The sequence below is a fragment of the Chlorocebus sabaeus genome, chromosome 24 (genome assembly GCF_047675955.1).
Source record: "Chlorocebus sabaeus isolate Y175 chromosome 24, mChlSab1.0.hap1, whole genome shotgun sequence".
NCBI classification, from domain to species: domain Eukaryota; kingdom Metazoa; phylum Chordata; class Mammalia; order Primates; family Cercopithecidae; genus Chlorocebus; species Chlorocebus sabaeus.
Genome location: NC_132927.1, coordinates 49365910 through 49378495, shown reverse-complemented (window position 1 = coordinate 49378495; position 12586 = coordinate 49365910). Strand labels below are relative to the sequence as shown.

The window sequence follows — 12586 nt, the reverse complement described above, 5'->3', positions numbered from 1 at the left end:
CCTGCCTCAGCCTCCCAAATAGCTGGGATTACAGGTGCCCGCCACCACACCCAGCTAATGTTTTGTATTTTTAGTAGAGATGAGGTTTCACTATGTTGGCCATGCTGGTCTCAAACTCCTGACCTTGTGATCCGCCCACCTTGGCCTCCCAAAGTGCTGGGATTACAGGCGTGAGCTACTGTGCCTGGCCCTCAAAGATAATTTCAAATTGAGAAGTTCTGAAACTATAATCGCTTTTTTTTTTTTTTTTTTTTGAGACAGAGACAGAGTTTCCCTCTTGTTGCCCAGGTTAGAGTGCAATGGCGCGATCTCGGCTCACCATAACCTCCACCTGCCGGGTTCAAGCAATTCTCCTACCTCAGCCTCCCGAGTAGCTGGGATTACAGGTACCCACCACCTTGCCCAGCTAATTTTTGTATCTTTAGTGTAGATGGGGTTTTGCCATGTTGGTCAGGCTGGTCTCGAACTCCCGAGCTTAGGTTATCAGCCCACTTCGACCTCCCAAAGTGCTGGGATTACAGGCGTGAGCCACGGCACCCAGCCTGAGATGTTCTGAAACTATAGAAGGAAAGATCAGAAAACTACTAGGTAGGAAAAAAAATTCATGGTTGATTTGGAGAAAACCCTTGAAGGGTGTTAAGTAAAAATGATAGGAGTCCTTTGTTTTGGACTAAACTCCTGCACCAGGCCCCAAGAGACCTGGCTAAAATAAAAATGGAATCACCCATGCTAAAGTTTCACCTCACCAAATCCAAACTAAGCTGTTACCAAACTCAAACTAAGTTGTTAAATGACCTTCAGAGAAATCAGGAAAGAGGGATAAGGACAGCCAATTTCCCAAACAGTCTTGTGTTAATGTTGCATGATAATGAAGCTCCCTTTGTTGTAATCCTTACACAAAAGAAGTAGCCTGAAGTAAGCTAATGTCAACTAATCAGTTATTTTTCTATTGTTCTGTCTCTCTGTCCCCACCTTCCAAGGAAAGTAGCTTAGAAATGACCAATATGTCAAGGTCCCATGAGAAGACTGAAAAAAGAGAGAAGAAAGAGGAAAGAAAAGGATGACAAGAAAGAGAAAGAAAGAAAGAAACCAATATGCTCTTTGTTTTTTGCTTTTGCTTCTTCAAGCTTTTCTCTGTCTACAAAGCCAACCTCTCCTGCTCATCAGAACATTCACTCCACTTTCTGGAATGAAGTGTTGCCTGATCCTAGAGTCGCAATAAAGCCAATTGAGATCTTAAAACTAAATTCGTTGTAATTTTGTCCTTTGCCAAGGGGGGAAAAACCAACAAAAACTTCCCAAGAGTACCTATATCCTCTTATCACTTCTTTCTGGTCTTTTCCTTAGTTTTTGAGAAGCGAAATTGGGAAAGTGGAGACTGCCTGTGCTCATACGTTTCTGAAGGAATGGTGTGCAATAGGGTTACTTGAATTCAAATTAATTGACTCGCCATTTCCCACTTATACTAGACATTATTACATCAGTTCTCTAACGTAGCACCATGCCTTCCCCAGTTGCAACCCAAAAGAACGTGCTGAAACCTGAGGATACCACACTCAATGCAAAAACTCCAAGTCCCGAAATCCTCCGTAGCCGGTCCCCACCGCCTCCTCGCAAGAGCAGCCTCTTTAGTACTGGGAGTTGTAGTCATTCAGAGTCTTCCCTTCCGGGATGTGGGGCGAAAGTGCGCCGCGAGGAGCTACATCTCCCAGGAGGCAGTGCGCACTCCGCCCTCGCTGGCGCCGGGCTCCTCCCTCTCTCGCTCCTCCCTTTCTGGGCTGCACCGCTCACGCCTTCCTGTTAGTCCAAGCTGGGAGAAGTTCACTCCGATCAGCTGATCCCAACTGACAACAGGAGAGGAGGAAGCCCGGGAGGCAACGAAGGAGGAGGGTGGCGGAGATGGAGATGAGGATGGATCTGCCGGTGTCCTGAGGAACAGCCTCTGTCCCCACCGGCGCCCTGCGGCCCCCCGACGCCGCCTTGCTGCGGCCGAGCTGCTCCGTGGTGGGATCCCCGGGCCGCGGCGGGCAGGGCAGGGCGGGGAGGGCACGGCCCAGCGCGGGGCGAGTGATCGTCCTGGGGCTCCGGCTGCCCTCGGGAGGAAGGAGGGGCGGGTGCGGCGGGGGTGGGGGTGGGGTGGTATAAACAATGGATTCGGCTCCGGGCTTTGCCGGCGTGGGGGGGATTTTGGGGGACCTTCTTTGTTCTTAGGCTCCGCTCCTGCCCCTCGGATTGTGGCGGTGGTGTCCGGGTGGAAGGAAGGGTGAGGAACCCCCGGCTGGGGAGAGGTGTCGAGGTGGGGGCCCTAGTGGGCAAAATGTTTGCTTGACATGGCCGGGGGTAAGGTGTACTTCTGAAGGTTGATTTTGTATTTTTCTCAATTGTGACAAGTTTGATTTTTGTTTCTGTTTTGGGAGTTGGCTGGGCATGTCTGAGGTTAGAGTGTAAATAAGATCCCCTAGTCACTCCCTTCGCCTTCCTTGTTTATCTAAAAATAAGATTGATAGATTGATTACTGTAGGGGAGGAGTGACTATCAGAAAGGCAGGCTTTACACCTTGTTGGGGCCTTGGAATGGGGGTCAAGGCTAGGGGGAATTAGGAATATAATTGTCAAAGTGACAAAAGTCCCTTTCTTGCCCCAGTTATCTTTTTTTCCTATTTTGAAGTTATTTTTAAGTTAGTTTTTAAGTGACAAAGAGAAAAATTACTTGTTTTGATTCACTGCAGGCCTGGCTTTGCCATGGGTTATAGTACAGGAATTGTCTCCTGTTGCTCCTTTTTTTTTTTTTTGGCAGTTAGTGAAAGAAGGGACAGAAGAATTACAAAGTAAAAAAATTGTTTTTAAACATGAAATTATTACTATTGTTTCTAAGTTTAGAGTCCTTAGTATATGTCTAACTGGAGTTGAAACAATCCAGTTACAAGGCTAACCGGGTCGGCCCAGGTATTTGATAGATCTAAAGTTTATTATTACATTTTCATTAGCTTTGTACAACCCTCTCCACTCCTCCCAATTGTGGGATGCATGTGGGGGTGCAGAGGGCCGTCCTTTCAAGGACTACTCACTTAGTGATTTAGATTCTGGATTTAATAACTGAATGAACAGAAAATTCCAGTCTGGGAAATAGAGCAGCAAAGTCTCTTAAATGCCTTGGGCCTAAAGGTGGTGTTTGTTGTCAAGAGGAGGAACTTTAGCTATAATTTTGAAAATATTATTTATTTTTTTTTTTGAGGGAGTCTCACTCTGTCTTCTAGGCTGGAGTGCAGTGGCAAGATCTCGGCTCACTGCAACCTCTACCTCCCGGGTTCAAGCAATTCTCCTGCCTCAGCCTCCCTAGTAGCTGGGATTACAGGCGCCTGCCACCATGCCCAGCGAATGTTTGTATTTTTAGTAGAGATGGGATTTCACCATGTTGGGCAGAGTGGTCTCGAACTCCTGACCTCAAGTGATCTGCCCACCTCGGCCTCCCAAAGTGATGGAATTACAGGTATGAGCCACTGTACCTAGTTATATAACAAGCCAGTGTAAGTGTTAAGATAAAAAAATGAGATTTCTGAACAGGTGTGGTGGCTCACGCCTGTAATCCCAGCACTTTGGGAGGCCAAGGCGGGCGGATCACCTGAGGTCAAGAGTTCAAGACCAGCCTGGCCAACATGGTGAAACCCCGTCTCTACTAAAAATACAAAAATTAGCTGGGCGCTGTGGTGGGCGCCTGTAATCCCAACTCCTTGGGAGGCTGAGGCAGGAGAATCGCTTGAACTTGGGAGGCGGAGGTTGCGGTGAGCCGAGACTGTCCCATTGCACTCCAGCCTGGGCAACAAGAGCAAAACTCTGTCTCAGAAAAAAAGAAAAAAGAAAAAGTAATGAGATTTGTCTCAGCAGTTTTGGGCTAGTATTTAATTTAGTCACAATCTTTTTTTTTTTTTTTAAGGTGCACTTCCGTTTTTTAGATGATTGAAATCCTTTTCCTTCCCTATTCTAGGTATCCCCTGAAATACTGACTTCAGGTCGAATTATATTGAAAAGGTCCTGACCAGTTTCTCTCGTTACCAAAACTTTGTAGCTGATGTCCAACTGGTGAACCCACCACCGTGAATCCATCAGACCTCTCTCAGCCATAAAAGACCCTTCCAAGTCAATTTTGACCACATCTTTGCTTACACTTTATGGAGGATGAAACCATTAAACCAAATCAACGTTGCTGCTGATACAAGAGTCTTGGAGGCAGCAAATTAAAAATTTGAACATTTGTTTGTCCAGAGCTATAACAGGAGGACATGAAAGGTGTTCTTTTTTAAAGTGTTCAGAACCCTGGGGAGGTTTCGTGCCGTCTTCAGACTCAAATCTTTGTCTTCACTCCCCGGGCAAGCTCAGTGACTGTTATATGGTGGGTGTGTTTCCTTACCAGTGTGAGTATGAGTGCCCAGACTTCCCCAGCAGAGAAGGGCCTGAATCCGGGGCTGATGTGCCAGGAAAGTTACGCCTGCAGCGGGACTGATGAAGCTATCTTTGAGTGTGATGAGTGCTGCAGTCTGCAGTGTCTCCGCTGCGAGGAGGAGCTCCACCGGCAGGAGCGCCTGAGAAACCATGAGCGGATAAGACTCAAACCTGGCCATGTCCCTTACTGTGACCTCTGCAAGGGTCTCAGTGGGCATTTACCAGGTGTGAGGCAGAGGGCAATAGTGAGGTGCCAGACCTGCAAAATCAACTTGTGCCTGGAGTGCCAGAAGAGGACTCATTCTGGGGGTAACAAAAGGAGACACCCTGTTACTGTGTACAATGTCAGTAATCTCCAGGGGTCACTGGAGGCAGAAGAGATGGATGAGGAGACCAAGAGGAAGAAGATGACTGAGAAGGTTGTGAGTTTCCTCCTAGTAGACGAAAATGAAGAAGTTCAGGTAAGCACATGGGTATAGTGCGATTCATGCGTAGTGGAGCAGATTTGTTGTTGGAAGGCAGCTCTCAAAAACCAATGTCCGAGAGGAGATCACATTTTAATCATTAAAAGGCAAGACCTCTGGAGGCTTTAGCTGCATGACCTCTGGTCGAATTACTTTACTTCTCTGAGCCTTAGCTTTTTCATCTATAAAATGGGGGACAGCCTCCTTCATTGAGTCGTGAGGTTGAAATGAGACAGTGTATGTAGAGCCTGTCGCATAATAAATGGTCAGTGTATATGGTAGCTGTTGTTAGTATTAATTGTAGCATTATTAGAACAAACTGATTTAAAACACTTCAGAGTGAGAGCACCCTGGCAAGCCATGAGTAAATGATAGTGACGCAGGACTGTATCTATCCAGGGAAATACACACTCACATTGGGTTCCGTGGGAGTGCTAGGTAATAAGGCATAAACCTGCTATCTCGATTTAGACAGGCAGGTCTTTAAAAAGTGGCTTTTTTTTTTTTTTTTTTTTTTTTTTGAGACAGAGTCTCGCTTTGTCGCCCAGGCTGGAGTGCAGTGGCGCGATCTTGGCTCACTGCAAGCTCCGCCTCCCGGGTTCACGCCATTCTCCGGCCTCAGCCTCCGAGTAGCTGGGACTACAGGCGCCCGCCACCTCGCCCGGCTAGTTTTTTGTGTTTCTTAGTAGAGACGGGGTTTCACCATGTTAGCCAGGATGATCTCGATCTCCTGACCTCCTGATCCACCCGTCTTGGCCTCCCAAAGTGCTGGGATTACAGGCTTGAGCCACCGCGCCCGGCCTAAAAAGTGGCTTTTAATAAGGACAATATTCTTTCCAGATGGTCTCTTCATATACATACATATATATACACACATATATACACATGTATATATATGTGTGTGTGTGTGTATATATATTTTTTGAGGTGGACTCTTGCTCTATCACCCAGGCTGGAGTGCAGTGGTGCCATCTCGGCTCACTGCAACCTCTGTCTCCTGGATTCAAGCTATTTTCCTGCCTCAGCCTCCCGAGTAGCTAGGATTGCAGACACGTGCCATCATGCCTGGCTAATTTTGAATTTTTAGTAGAGATGGGGTTTCACCATGTTGGCCAGGTGGGTCTCGAACTCCTGACCTCAAGTGATCCACCCATCTTGGCCTCCCAAAGTGTCGGGATTACAGGCATGATCGGCTGGTCTCTTCATATTTTCTTGTATAGGTTTCTGATCAGTAAAAGCCAGTGAGGGCATCTGGGAGTACAGAATGACTAGGGGATATTTGGCTTGAGTCTGAGTTGGGGAGATGGTAGTGTTGTGACAGCTAGGCGAGACTGGGGAAGGGGTAGTATAATGTTTATACTTTTGAATGAAGGTAGTGTAGTGTCTATACTTTTCTTTTGAGTGGGCTTTCAAGTGAAGTTTGCTTGAATTCACATCCTTGTTTACCAATCACTGTATAGCCAAGGGTAAGTGATAAAAATTCTTTCAATTCCTAATCTTTTTGAGTCCTATCAACAATCCTGTAAAGTAGAAGTGAAACAGAGGCACAGCTTAAATGATTTTTATCACAGTCTGGCACATGGTATCCAGTACCAGTTTGTTGTAGTCCGTATCACTGTGGAGTATCTGTGGTTCATTGACTCAGTACTTTTGATGGTGATGACTCCTTCAGTTTCCAGTTTGGAGGGGAGTACCTATGTAAGTTACCATTTACCCACCTAATATTTTTCTTCTGTATTTTTTTCCTCCTTGGATAAGCTGATGATGAATTACATCATGATTCCTATGTACTTCCATTGTCAGCTAAATACTTTGCTAACACAGACTTTTCTTTATTGGTTTGAGAGGAACAAATAGTTATGGAAGAGTGACCCAGATCCCATTCCACGTCCCTTGTTAGCAATAATGTCTTCATTATGGATTATGCTCTAATTGGGGGACATTGTGGGCTAAATATTTTATAAATGGAACACTTGGATTTTGGATGATTCTTGGTGGTTTTGCTATCAGTTCTCTGTAATGTCAGCTTTTGGAAAGTCATAGTTTGGTTGTTGCCACTTTTGTCAAATGAGGGGAAGCTTTGGGATGAACTAGTAACCCTCATGGATTGCATTGGCACCTTTAAAAAGAATGTTTTTTTGGGGAGGAGGATGTGTATTTTTTTTTCTTTTTTGTAGCATTGATACGTGTTCCTTAGTTGAGAATTAAGAGCATATAAAGAAGTGTAATGAAGAAGATAAATCTAACTACCCAGAGATGATATTGGTCCTTCATCTTTATTTCTTATATGTAATATGTATATAATTGGATTGTTTGTAAAGATTCTTCCCACATTTCCTCCCTTCATAAACATTAACCACTTCCCAGGATATAATGGTTTGTTAATTGCAAGCAGCATTCTTGGGACTGATGGTTTAGACATAGAATTCATTGATTTTAGGTGATTTGTTCTCATAGAGTCATAAATGGAGAAATACTTAAAATATCTAGTTCAGTTTTCTAATAGTGAATGTTCAAAACAATTAGATGATTGACATAAATCTAGGTTATAAATTGACCTAGATTGTGAACTTCTGGAGAGCAGGACCATGTTTCATGGCCTATACCATGTACAATGGTAAACACATTGTCAGTGCATAAATACTTACTGATTGGTGTTGTCACATCTAAACTTCGGTTTTTTTTTTTTTTTTTGGAGACAGAGTCTCACTCTGTCCCCAAGGCTGTAGTGCCGTGGCATGATCTTGCCTCACTGCAACCTCCGTCTCCCAGGTTCAAGTGATTCTCCTGCCTCAGCCTCCTGAGTAGCTGGAACTACAGGCATGCACCACTTGCCTGGCTAATTTTTGTGTTTGTTTTAGTAGAGACGGGGTTTCTCTATGTTGGCCAGGCTAGTCTCGAACTCCTGACCTCAAATTATCCATCCGCATCAGCCTCCCAAGGTGCTAGGATTATAGGAGTGAGCTACCATGCCCAGCGAACTTCAGTTTTTAAAAAATGGATATCAAGGCCAGGCATGGTGGCTCATGCCTGTAATCCCAGCACTTTGGGAGGCCCAGGCAGGTGGATCATCTGAGGTCAGGAGTTCGAGAGCAGCTGGACCAACATGGTCAAACACCGTTTCTACTGAAAATAAAAAAAATTAGCTAGGCATGGTTTCTCACGCCTGTAATCCCAGTACTTTGGGAGACCGAGGTGGGTGGATCACAAGGTCAGGAGTTTGAGACCAGCCTGACCAACATGGTGAAACCCCATCTCTACTGAAAATACAGACCGAGTGCGGTGGCTCACACCTATAATTCCAGCACTTTGGGAGGCCAAAGCAGGTGGAACATGAGGTCAGGAGTTTGAGACCAGCCTAACTTGGCCTCCCAAAGTGCATGGATTACAGGTGTGAGCCGCTGTGCCCAGCCTCCTTTCCTTTCTTTTTTCCCTTTTTTTTTTGAGATGGAGTTTCACTCTGTTGCCCAGGCTGGAGTGCAATGGCACGATCTCAGCTCACTGTAACCTCTGCATCCCGGGTTCAAGCGATTCTCCTGCCTCAGCCTCCCAAGTAGCTGGGATTACAGGCGCCTACCACCACGCCCTGCTAATTTTTGTGTTTTTAGTAGGGACCGGGATTTGCATGTTGGCTAGGATGGTCTCCAACTCCTGACCTCAGTTGATTCTCCTACCCTGGCCTCCCAAAGTGCTGGGATTACAGGCATGAGCCACCATGCCTGGCTCCTGCTTTTTTTCTTAAAGCAGTCACCATTAACGATGAACTGTAGCCAGGCGTGGTGGCTCACACCTGTAATCCCAACACTTTGTGAGGCCAAGGCTAGCGGATCACGAGGTCAGGAGCTCGAGACCAGTCTAGCCAAGATAGTGAAACCCAGTCTCTACAAAAAATACAGAAAATTAGCCTGGTGTGGTGGTGTGTTCCTGTAATCCCAGCTACTTGGGAGGCTGAGATTGCACCATTGCACTCCAGCCTGGGTGACAGTGCGAGAATCTATCTGAAAAAACAAACAAACAAAACAAAAAACAGTGAACTGCATGCCTTTCTAGAATTTTTTCATGCATACTTATCCTTTCCTTTCCTTTCCTTTGTTTTTTTTTTTTTTTTTTTTTTTTTTTGAGATGGAGTCTCACTCTGTTGCCCAGTTGCTGGAGTGTGATGGCACAATCTTGGCTCACTGCAACCTCTGCCTTCTGGGTTCAAGCAATTCTTCTGCCTCAGCTTCCCAAGTAGCTGGGATTACAGGTGTGTGCCACCATGTCCAGCAAATTTTTGTATTTTTTGTAGAGACGGGGTTTTACCATGTTGGCCAGGATGGTCTTGATCTCTTGACCTCATGACCCACCCACCCTGGCCTTCCAGAGGGCTAGGATTACAGGTGTGAGCCACTGCGCCTGACATAAATTTTCCTTTTCTTTTTTTTTTGAGACAGAGTCTTGCTCTGTTGCCCAGGCTGCAGTGCTGTGGTGCAGTCTCGGCTCACTGCAACCTCCATTTCCTGGGTTCAAGCGATTCTCCTGCGTCAGCCTCCCAAGTAGCTGTGATTGTAGGCACCACCACCATGCCTGGCTAATTTTTGTATTTTTAGTAGAGGTGGGGTTTCACCATGTTGGTCAGGCTGGTCTCGAACTCCTGACCTTGTGATCCATCTGCCTCAGCCTCCCAAAGTGCTGAGATTACAGACGTGAGCCACCGTGCCGGCTCTGGCCTAAACTTCCTTTTTTTTTTTTTTTTTTTTTTTTTAAGACGGAGTCTGGCTCTGTCGCCCAGGCTGGAGTGCAGTGGCCGGATCTCAGCTCACTGCAAGCTCCGCCTCCCAGGTTTACGCCATTCTCCTGCCTCAGCCTCCGGAGTAGCTGGGACTACAGGCGCCCGCCACCTCACTCGGCTAGTTTTTTGTATTTTTTAGTAGAGACGGGGTTTCACCGTGTTAGCCAGGATGGTCTCGATCTCCTGACCTCGTGATCTGCCCGTCTCGGCCTCCCAAAGTGCTGGGATTACAGGCTTGAGCCACCGCGCCCGGCCTCTGGCCTAAACTTTCTAATTAAACTTGATTGTGGCCAAAAGCACCAGCTCACCAATTTTTCATGGCTGCTGTGAGAATCTGATGAACCATAGCTCTGCATAAATGTATTATTATTTATCATTATCAAAATGTTATTGATGATCTTCCTCATAGCAGTAAAGAGTCTATCAGTTAGGTTCCGATTTTGTTTTTCTTCTCATGTTTCTAGGCATTTGTGGGATTTGAGCATTTTGAGCCTTTTCAATTTAGTATATAGGGATTTTTTTTTTTTTTAGATGGGGTCTTGCCCCATTTTTTTAGATGGGGTGTTGCCCGGGCTGGCCTTGAATTCCTGGGCTCAAGCAATCCTTCCACTTCAGCCGCCCAAGTAGCTGGGACTACAGGTGGGCACCACTGTGCCTGGCCCATAGATAGAGGTTATTTTAGCACCTTGTAGGCTGTAACCCTTGTGTATGGTCTCCTCAAATTCTATGGCCTAGAGTCTCCTAAGATTTTTGTGTATGATTTGAGTACTATTCAGTTTCTTTTAGAAAATGTAAAAGCACAAAAAGCTTCCTTGGAGGGTGAACATTTTATCATTACCTTGTCGTGTGAGTGTGTACTGTAGTGGTAAATTTGAGGAGCACAAAAAGCTTCCTTGGAGGGTGAACATTTTATCATTACCTTGTCGTGTGAGTGTGTACTGTAGTGGTAAATTTGAGGAGCACAAAAAGCTTCCTTGGAGGGTGAACATTTTATCATTACCTTGTCATGTGAGTGTGTACTGTAGTGGTAAATTTGAGGAGAGACTGACTTTTGGTCTCAGAAGTAGAAAGTCACCTGTGGCTCCTAAATGGACACATTTGACCTGCTGGCCAAAGACATCCATTAATTCATCACAATTTTTGCACATATATTATGTGCCAGGAACTTTTTTTTTTTTGAGATGGAGTCTCTGTCACCTAGGCTGGAGTGCAGTGGCACGATCTTGGCTCACTGCAACCTCCGCCTCCGGGGTTCAAGCAGTTCTTCTGCCTCAGCCTTCTGAGTAGCTGGGATTACAGGTGCGCGCCACCACGCCTGGCTAATTTTTTTGTATTTTTAGTAGAGATGGGGTTTCACCATGTTGGTCAGACTGGTCTTGAACTCGTGACCTCATGATCTGCCTGCCTTGGCCTCCCAGAGTGATGGGATTACAGTCATGAGCCACCGCGCCCAGCTGTGCCAGGCATTTCTTATGTTCTGGGGATACGTGGTTAATAAGACATGGTCCATTACTTCATAAAGCTTACCGTTCAAGTGGGGAAAGCAGATTTCACACATGTGAACACCTGAGAGAGTGATTTGGAAGCCTCTTTGGCAGGATGGTCAGAGAAGGTCTTATTGTAGAGGTGACCTTTTTTTTTTTTTTTTTTGAGACGGAGTCTTGCTCTGTCACCTAGGCTGGAGTGCAGTGGCGCAATCTCACCTCACTGCAACCTCTGCCTCCCGGATTCCAGTGATTTTTCTTCCTTAGCCTCCCGAGTAGGTGGGTTTACAGGCACCCACCACCACACCTGACTAATCTTTGTATTTTTAGAAGAGATGGGGTTTTGCCATGTTGGCCAGGCTAGTCTTGGACTCCAGACCTCAGGTGATCCGCCCACCTCAGCTTCCCAAAGTGCTGGGATTACAGGCATGAGCCATTGCCCCTGGCTTGCAGAGGTGATTTTTAAGCAGAGACCTGATGGGTAATGCTAATGTGGTATGTAGACCTCCAGATAGAGGGAATGGGAAGAAAATGAAGGTCAGATGGCATGTTTGAGGCTAGAAAGAATGCCAGTGTGGCTGGAGTGAGCTGGCAGAGAATAGTAAGGAAAGAGGTGCAGAGGGAAGCAGATTCCAGAGCATGGGAGGCCGTGCAGGCTGTAGAAATAAGTGGATTTTATTTTAAGGGTGACAGGAGACACCAGACTGCTTTATGATAAGAAGTCACAGGACCCGATAGAAGCTGTAGTGACCTGATAAGAGACTGATGTGTAGACTAGATGGTAGTGACTGTAGAGGGACAGGAAGGAAGGCAGGGAGACCGCTTAGGAGGCTGTTGCAGAGGGTGAGGAAAGAAGTGGTATAGATTTGATGTTACTGAGATGGGGAAATGGAGAGACTGATGAATTTTGGACAAAGTTTGTAGGTGAAATAGTCAGGAGTGCCGATATGTTGGATGGAGGAATGAGGGAGTAAGGGAACTCAGTGGTGACTTGTAGGCATTTGGTTTGTACAAATAACACTTGCTTATTTAAGACACCAGGTTTTATTGTGTGAAATTGATAAAACTAAGTCTTTAAGAACCTGATTGATACAAAAAAGACAAATTAGTCTCATTTGTATTATCTAACACAGTGGTTGTCAATCAGGAGCGATTTTGTTCCCTCAAGGGACATTTGGCAATGATTGGCGACATCTTTGGTTGTCACAACCGAGCTTTGGGGGGAATATGCTACTGAATAGTGCATAGAGGCCAGGGTGCTACTTAAAACCACAGGCAGGACGTAGGGCAGCCCCTGACAGAAGGAGTTTATCTGGTGGTATAAAAGGTCAGTAGTGCTGAGATTGAGAAAGTGATAGATCTGACAGATGAAGGTTTAGTCTAACAGGACATCTGGACACTAGTGAAGTGGAAAATATATAAGGGACA

The 12586-nt window shown here is 45.8% G+C and overlaps 2 protein-coding genes across 3 annotated transcripts in view; both read left to right on the top strand.

Annotated features, from left to right (window-relative positions):
• The window catches only part of LOC103229906 (heat shock cognate 71 kDa protein-like), a 49791-nt gene extending 47462 nt beyond the window's left edge, over positions 1-2329 (top strand). Inside the window, 2 exon segments of the mRNA XM_073010812.1 lie at positions 1855-2125; positions 2212-2329. Of these exon segments, the coding sequence (XP_072866913.1) occupies positions 1855-2125; positions 2212-2329 (389 nt within the window).
• The window catches only part of ZFYVE1 (zinc finger FYVE-type containing 1), a 59502-nt gene continuing 48697 nt past the window's right edge, over positions 1782-12586 (top strand). Inside the window, exons 1-2 of one of the 2 annotated variants that reach the window (XM_037984213.2) lie at positions 1782-2004; positions 4066-4900. In XM_037984213.2, coding sequence (XP_037840141.2) covers positions 4418-4900 — 483 coding nt within the window. In that variant the 5' untranslated portion in view covers positions 1782-2004; positions 4066-4417. Of the gene's footprint in view, positions 2005-3984; positions 4901-12586 lie in introns of both variants that reach the window. The other variant, XM_007987193.3, reaches the window with a different exon arrangement.